Here is an 8,275-nt window from a genome sequence, read left to right as displayed (position 1 = left end):
ATTATGCATCTATAGTGGGGTGGCATTCTTCTCTACGGATCTAACAAATCGTGGTCCTGGAAATTGGCGGTGGGCTCCGGTGACTGTCCTGAGTTGGGGTTGAGACCATGGTAGAGCTCCTCTACAGTCCTGTGGGTCTTGCACATATCCTCTGGGTAACGCGCCTGGAGCTCTTCATTAGCGATGTAGTGTGTGTCAGAGAACTCGGTGAAGTAGAGGCTAAGCTAACTCCAACCGATCACAATCAGGCCACAGATACTCTCCAAAAAAAAATTCAAATGAAAAGAGAAAGTAAGGGTTTCTTTTTTTATTTTAAGACTGCGATTGTCTCGAATCAATTACGACCTCACCCATTTGCCCCAAAAGAAATGATTCACTGAAGCTGATGAAATTGAGAGCAATTAGGACAAAGACCTAGTTTACCTAGATACCAGAAAGTGATAATAAACGAGTCTGCAAAAGTACACGCACAACCTATAACTATGTTAGATTAAAAAGGAATGAAAAATCAAGTCATTTCCATTGCTTAAATCTTGGCTCACTAGAAAAACTCACCTTGCGCAGCATATCTACACGTCCCGTCCTGCACAAGGACATTGTAGAATGGCTGATCAGCCCCCTTAGACAGCTGATGGACCCTCATAGTGTTAATCCACTCCTGACTCATGGTGCATTTAGGGTCCCACCCGTATATAACGCAGTTGTAGCCTGACCTACGAGAGAAATCAGTTTGTAAATATTAAATGTGACCCTGGACCTAAGTCATAAGTAGCACAGGTATATTTGTAGCAATAGCCAACAATAAATTTTATGAGTCAAAACTACTGATATTTTTTTTTTTTTTTTTTTTGCCAAAAATCATCAGGATATTAAGTAAAGATCATGTTCCATGAATATATTTTGTAAATTTCCTACCGTAAATATATCAAAACTTTATTTTTGATTACTAATAGACATTGCTAAGAACTTAATTTGATCAACTTTAAAGGCGATTTTCTCAATATTGTGATTTTTTTTGTTTGTTTTTTGCACCCTCAGATTCCAGATTTTCAAATAGTTGCATCTCAGCCAAATATTGTCCAATCCTAACAAACCATACATCTATGAAAAGCTTATTTATCCATACTATGTATAAATCTCATTTTCATAAAGTTGACCCTTATGACTGGTTTGGTGGTCCAGGGTTACAAATATTAAATATAAACGCATGGTTCATCTACAATCTACCTAAAGTTATGCAAAGCATTAAGCCTTTTTGGTTTGAAATCAAGATTGCATTGCCATCCTGTGCCAATAAGTCTGTCTTATTTGACTTATTTGGCCCAGAACTGTAGTATGTTTGAATCATCAATAAGAGGTCCACCTGGAGAAATGTAGTAACGACAGGTGTTTATTATTATAAGTTACAAATTAGCATCACTTCTTTTTATAGATGTTTCCCTTGCTGTTCTCAAAATTTAGATTTAACTGAGTTTTATATTCCATGTAGTTCATAAGTTTACCCCTTACACAAACAGGAACCCACCTCTTATGTTTCATGATGAGCCCTACAGAGTACAGTACGTCCCTGTGGTCAGGCTCGCTGCGTTTCTTTACCTCCAGCTCTACTGGATGCCTCTTATGCTGGATGTGTTCGAGCGTATGCTGCACCAGATACCCGACCGCTCCGTGCTGAGACGGGTCCAGAGCCTGGATATGCTGTAGAATATCCAACACCTGAGACAGAGAGAGAGAGAAATCAAACAAACACAGTGGTTATACTTTTCTCCCATGAGAATATTTCCATAGACATGATGATAGCCTTGATTACACAGATCATATTTGGTGGTTTAACCACAATATTCACCAGATTTTCAATGTAAATGCAACATATACACTCCCTTATGAGTCTGTTGCTGTTAGGTGTCAAACAAAAAGTTTAAAACCCATTGAGAGACTCCATGTTCAATATCCGCCTTCCCTTTTTATTTTGTTTACATAGTCAATGCATAGTCATTTCGTGAAAAAGTGTGACATGCTAGAGCTAAACAGGCACTATTTTTGGAATCAGCATCCCAAAGTTAGTAAAAAAAAACAAGTAACTGATGTCATTCAGCAAATATGATGCAGGGCGGTGTAATATAGTAAAAATAGCATTTTACTTTTGTTTGCACTCTTTGTGAATAGTACCTATTACTATTTGCAGTGTAACCAGGGTGCTATTTAGTACCAGTTGTACATGAAGCAAACAGTATCTACCTTCAAAATAGCAATTATCTTCTTTTATACTTGTGTTACTAGTGTAAGAAGTCACCACCTTTATATTTAAAGGCCTTTTTCGTGGAATAGCAGAATGGAGAGATATAGGAAAGTATTGGAACAGAAAGCAGGAATGGGATTAGGAAATGATGAAATATGAATTCAGGGTTATTATAGTTAACTAAAACTAAAATAGAATTATAACCACTAATTACTTAAATTATTCATAAAAAAAAACATTGACTTCAGCTAGTTGCAGATAGTTTAACTTGATTGTTAAAATCACTAAAGCTGAAATAAAAAACAAATAAAAACTAAATGTATACACACATATTAAAAAAAAAATACTAAAAATGACAAAAAACACAAAATTACTAATAATTCAACTACAATTAAAATGGAATGGAAAATTTAAAAATAAAAAATCATTCAAAATAAAACCTATAAAACCAATAACAACAATACAAAAATAACAAAATAACAAATTAGTGAATTCAATCTAGCATCCTTATGAGAGTGGATATGTGCTAACCACTGTGCCAGAGGGAGATTTTATCTTTTTGACTATTCTTTAATAAAAAAATAATAATAATTATGGACTGTTACTGACACTCAAGTCTCATCTGTGAGACTGAACTCACTTTCTCAGGCCAGATGCCCAGGTGGAAGTAGAGACGGGCCTGCAGCAGAAGATACTGCACATTATCAGGGTTAATAGTGAGGTAGAGATCCAGAGAGTCCCGCAGGAGCTGATATGATTTCTCATTCCCTTCCCTAGACAAAACACAAATGCAAGCACATCTCGCAACAAACCTGGGTCTGACCACTTCAGCTGACAGCCAAGAAAATGGATTTCATTTACATAAAACACTGTCTACAACTGCAGAATTCCCTGACTGGCTTACTAATGAGCAAACATGTCTCTTAAACACCTCCTTCATTATCAGTAAAATTTAAGTGCAGAGATTTAAGGAAACGATCATTAGACAACAGTACAACAATATGAATATAAACAACATTTCCCAACACCCTCACCCTCTTTTGCCGATGTTAAGCAGGTTTCCCACCATCCGCAGCAGCAGCTCGCTGGTGCTTATAGCGCTGTAGTAATCTGCTCCCACCTGGTGTCGGATCAGATTCTCACACTCTTTAGCAGCCAGCTGCTTTCCTTTCCCAAACGTGTCAATGTATACATAGTCGTAGATGTCCTCACTCCTGCAAAACAACTCATTAGTCAACTTACATTGTTGTTTTATTTTTAATGAAAGCACAGCACTATTGTTTGAGATTGCTGCTATATTGTTATATTGTCAGAAAACGTAAACTATATTACAAGGATGCACAGTTTCTACGTGTATTTAGTTTTGATTTGAAATAAAACAGCGCATCCTTGTGGTGCGGATGACACAGAAGAGCACACACAGCATACGGTGATATGGAGAGACACAGAGGAGACTGCTGACAAAGGAATTGTTGAATAAAGTTATTTTTGTTTTCTTTGCTTACAAAAAGTGTTCCTGTCGCTTCATATAACCCAGATTGCACGTCTGATGGCAGATGGAGTATTCTGACCATGACTTCCATACCTTTTATGGACCTTGACACTGTTATTTATTTGGCAGTCTATGGGACAGTCACAGGCCTCCCGGTTTTCATCCAAAATATCTTAAATTATTTTCTGAAGACGAACAGAGCTTTTACAGGTTTGGAATGACATGGGGGTAAGTGATTAATGATAAAATTTTCATTTTGGGGTGGAGTATCCCTTTAACAGTATGTTCACATATACTATGTATTAAATCTTGAATGCAAAAAAAATATATATTGTCGTCCAGCACTTTATATAAAGTTGGAAATATCCACTTTATATATCCACAGTACACTCACACAGGGCAATGTATAGGCTACTATAAAGCAAATCTCAACTGCTTGATTGCTTGTACCACTGCAAAATATAAACTACGTTATCTCACAGCTCTAAATGTGGCAATGAGATATGAAGATATCATAAACATTAACATCATGATTTTTGTAACAATGTGTATTGTAAACAGAGCTATAACAATAAATTTGACTTGAAACTGACTGGGGTTTGCTATGTACTTTCATTCTGACAGACTGCAATAGAATGTGCTAAACGCCCACCTCCTTTGATTTTGGCACCAGCGGAGCAGGAAATGGTTGGGGAAGTTGACAGGCTCCAGAGGAACTCCTAACTTCCTGGCCAGAGTCATGTAAAGCACAGAGAGGCTGATGGGAATGCCTGTCCTACGGAGCAGCACCTGACCACAAGGGGGCACATTGTGAGAAATAAAGTACATTTCTGTCTAAATTTTAAAACTTTACAATGTACACATTCAGTACAAAGTTTTTTTTTTTTACATTTAGCACAATTATATGGACACAATTAAATAGTAATATGTTAAATTACTTTAGTGTTTTGTGGAACTGTTTTTGTATCAAAAGTGTTATTTCTTATATATACTTTTACTCTGCAAGGACACATTAAATTGATCAAAAGTGACAGTAAACACTTAGTTACAAACCATTAACTTACCATTCATCAAATAATAAACAATAAACTATATCAAGTTTAAATTAAATTACTCATCCTATAACAAATCATAAAATGCTTGCAGCTATGTATATATATATATATATATATATATATATAATCTATATATATATATATATATATATATATATATATATACATATATTAGTAATGTTACTTATTTTACAAAAATAAAAAAAATACATGTTACATAAAAAAAAAAAAATTTGTTTATGTAATGCATGTTACATGTTTGCCCCTGACACTGGTTATCCAGACATGTCTAACTTATGTTACCTATGATATGATACCTGATGTATGTATGAGTTGAGTGGATTGTAGTAGTCCCGCTCATTGCCCTTGTACTGCAGCTGGTCATACAGCACGGCATTCAGAGCACATATGACTTGACTTTGAAACTCCAGGTTTTCCAGAACAAAGCAGTCACCTGGAAAAACATTCCAGTCAAGACACATATTGGATGCTACAGCTTTAAGAACAACAATGCCATTGTGGTTGCCCAATACAGTCCAAAGCAGATAAAAAAAAAATGCTGAAAATTAAAGAAATTTATTTTATCGACATCAAGCTGAAAGCTTTTATCGGACACCAGAGAGAACATAAGCCTGGTTACACAGGTCTGACTAATAGACCTCATGAGAATAGTAAATGGAATTTTCCGGACTGACCTTGACTGGCTCGTAGACTTGGGTGTGTGGCATTTTTTACTCGCAGATACTTCTTCACCTTGTCAGTGAGTTCTTCTATCTGCGCAGATATGCTCTCAAGAGTGATATCAGCCAGAGGGTTGCAATACCGATCGACCAAAACAGCACCTGGAATCCAGGATCAAACAAACGGACGTGTGTTATTTGATATAAATCACTGATCTAAACATTGCTGAACCTCATTCATCCATAATAATATAGTGAGGAGTCGACCTTTCCTGTGCACACTGCCTAATTTCATTGCGAATATTGTGATGTGTATATCTTTGCTAGAACATTTTTGATAATATTACAAAGCTCAGTATGCAGCATACATATTTAAAATTCATCATGCATGTATTTTTGGAGCTATGCTTATTATATATGATAACAGTTACGGCACAACAGGTATCATCACTTGGCCCTGTCACTGGTAAGATAACGCATTAAAGTCATTATTTTATTTTTTTCCATTAAAGGAATAGTTCACCCAAAAGTTGTTTCTTACAAACATGCAGCTTTCCACTTCACAAGATGTTAATTGATGGACTGGACTCGTGTGGATTATTGTGATGTTTTTTCCACTGTTTGGACTCTCATTCTGACGGCACCCATTCACTGCAGAGGATCCATTGGTGAGCAAATGATGGAATGCGAAATTTTCAGCAAATTTGAATTTTTGGGTGAATTATTCCTTTAATAAGAAATTAACCATTACTTCTTTTGTGAGACATCAGCTTACCTTCGAGGGCTGATTGTTGTTCTGGTGGTCTCTCAAGGAAAACCCTCAAATTCCTCAGTATGTTCTGCTGCCGGAGGAAGTACAGGATTTTCTTTGCATAGTACTTAAGTGTCAAACATTTCCTGGGAAAGAAGGAAATGCGTTAAACCATTAAGTGTTACGAAGAAAATAAAATAACATAATTGTGAGCTCATTTCTAACCTTTTGTCCGAGTTCAAAATGCCAAGCAGCTCATCCTCACAGAAGTGTTCTGGAGCACCAAGAGACTCGATTTCCGCAAAGCTGTCTCCAAGAACCTGACCAACGCAAGGCTGAGTTACAGGTCTCTGGGTTAGTGACTAAAGCAAATTATTCAATCCAACTTACCGTACATATATACCTGTCCAACCGTAGCGTAATGACCATACCAAATAGATTACAATTTTTGAGAAAATGCTTTGTAATTTAGTCTCTTTTAAAGCCACTCACAACTTCTGTGAAGAACCTCTTGGAAATAGACTCTACTGTTCTTCTTATCTGTTGACCAACCATGTGCCGGGTTTTGAATTCTTTCAGCCAATCGTATGACTCATTTTGCTGATAAAATCTCTGCAGCCTGGGCCACCTAAAATATTAATCACACAACAATAATGTTTGACCTTGAAAAGGTGGTCGGCAAATATGTTAGGCAATAAATAGGCAAACCTATTCCTTAAATGGGGCTAGTGTAATGATATGTGTCTTATTTAAAATAATACTTGTGCTAATATATCTCCTGAAGTTAAAAATAAATAAATACTTTTAGAAGAGGGTACATTTTGTCAATTTAGTTTTATGCAAAATCTATCTAAAAGGCTGTAATTTACAAGTATTTGCTAAAACACAGTAGTAAGTAGTTATTGTTACTATAATAACTCTAAATGTAATAATCTTAAAACCATACTTTTATTTAAAGAAGCTCATGTTATCTTATTATGTTTTTCATTTATATGATTTATTATGAGCACATCAGAATAGCGTGCATTTCTGTGTTTAAAGTCCCTTGACATTTTCAACAATTATAAGTGCTTTTCGTTTTTTCCCCCAAGATATAGGAGGTGATCCTATACAAATGAAGTATCACATATTCTGCATCTCTGCATGTGCACGCAGGACAAATGTGTTGCATCAGCAGAATGAGAACACGACCTGACCGCTCTCAATTCACACACTGTATGCACGTCTTAAACCACCCATCGGGGATCAAACACATTTCTTACGGTTTGATAAACTGGAGGTTGATGGAGGTATCAAGCTTTAGAAATGTTTTTAATGTATGCCACCTGAGTTTGTACTGATGCGCCCAGACCTTTCCCCTGCCATGGCACACGTCATGCAGCCTCTTGCACGTGCAGGAAACGTTGCAAATGTCGATATGGTTTAGAACGTGGAAGCACAATATATGCTCTAATAATTCCGCTGGTAAATCGGTTAACTGTTTGGCGAAACTCTCTGAAATAACAGCGTTTGTCCCTAAAACCCGATCTCCGGTGTATGGCGTCGCCATCTTTTCTGTTTACTCAGATGACATCATATAAGCCCCGCCCAGTTGTCAGCGAAAATACGCCCCTTTCTGGTGCAAAGGGCTGAACTTTGAGCTTAAAAATGATCCGAATATACACATATAAATTTATTTTAAATATATTGAACATTTACTATAAAGAATATATATTCAATATAGATAAAATAAAATTGTAAATAAAATTTGACATTTTAAAAATTAAATATTTATATGTATATGTATATTTATAAAATAAATTAGAATGTCGTGGAAAAGTTCAATTATTTCAGTAATTCAACTTAAATTGTGAAAACTCGTGTATTAAATAAATTTAGGTGCACACATACTGAAGTAGTTTAGTTCTTTGGTTCTTTTAATTGTGATGATTTTTGGCTCACATTTTAACAAAAACCCACCAATTCACTATCTCAACAAATTAGAATATGGTGACATGCCGATCAGCTAATCAACTCAAAACACCTGCAAAGGTTTCCTGAGCCTTCAAAATGGTCTCT

At 36.0% G+C, this 8,275-nt stretch overlaps 1 protein-coding gene across 4 annotated transcripts; it reads right to left on the bottom strand.

The window, feature by feature from the left end:
- Window positions 1–525: 525 nt before the first annotated feature.
- LOC109090122 (F-box only protein 21-like) lies at window positions 526–7,806 on the bottom strand. 4 transcript variants are annotated; one of them, XM_042752814.1, is made up of 11 exons: window positions 7,480–7,806; window positions 6,710–6,845; window positions 6,443–6,537; window positions 6,242–6,363; window positions 5,482–5,628; window positions 5,104–5,240; window positions 4,384–4,520; window positions 3,274–3,453; window positions 2,880–3,012; window positions 1,526–1,716; window positions 526–713 (listed from the first exon to the last, which is right to left on the bottom strand). In XM_042752814.1, the coding sequence occupies exons 1-11, from the start codon at window positions 7,764–7,766 to the stop codon at window positions 542–544; spliced, it is 1,737 nt and encodes a 578-aa protein (XP_042608748.1). In that variant the 5' UTR covers window positions 7,767–7,806; the 3' UTR covers window positions 526–541. The 4 variants fall into 4 exon arrangements, with proteins under 4 accessions (XP_042608748.1, XP_042608745.1, XP_042608752.1 ...); XM_042752811.1 differs by having other exon boundaries at window positions 527–713; window positions 6,443–6,552; XM_042752818.1 differs by having other exon boundaries at window positions 527–713; window positions 6,443–6,552; window positions 7,543–7,804.
- Between the last annotated feature and the right edge of the window lie 469 nt (window positions 7,807–8,275).

The sequence above is a fragment of the Cyprinus carpio genome, chromosome A5, assembly GCF_018340385.1.
Source record: "Cyprinus carpio isolate SPL01 chromosome A5, ASM1834038v1, whole genome shotgun sequence".
Taxonomy (NCBI): Eukaryota; Metazoa; Chordata; class Actinopteri; order Cypriniformes; family Cyprinidae; genus Cyprinus; species Cyprinus carpio.
Note: the sequence above shows the minus strand (reverse complement) of the source record. Positions and strands in the feature narration are given on the sequence as shown.

Excerpts from the sequence above, each read along its gene's own strand:
- LOC109090122 (XM_042752811.1), bottom strand. The coding sequence starts at position 7,766 with ATGGCGACGCCATACACCGGAGATCGGGTTTTAGGGACAAACGCTGTT. Across the intron at positions 6,364-6,442 it reads ATTTTGAACTCGGACAAAAG|GAAATGTTTGACACTTAAGT; the intron begins GTTAGAAATGAG and ends CTTCTTTCCCAG. Across the intron at positions 4,521-5,103 it reads TCAACTCATACATACATCAG|GTGCTGCTCCGTAGGACAGG; the intron begins GTATCATATCAT and ends CCTTGTGGTCAG.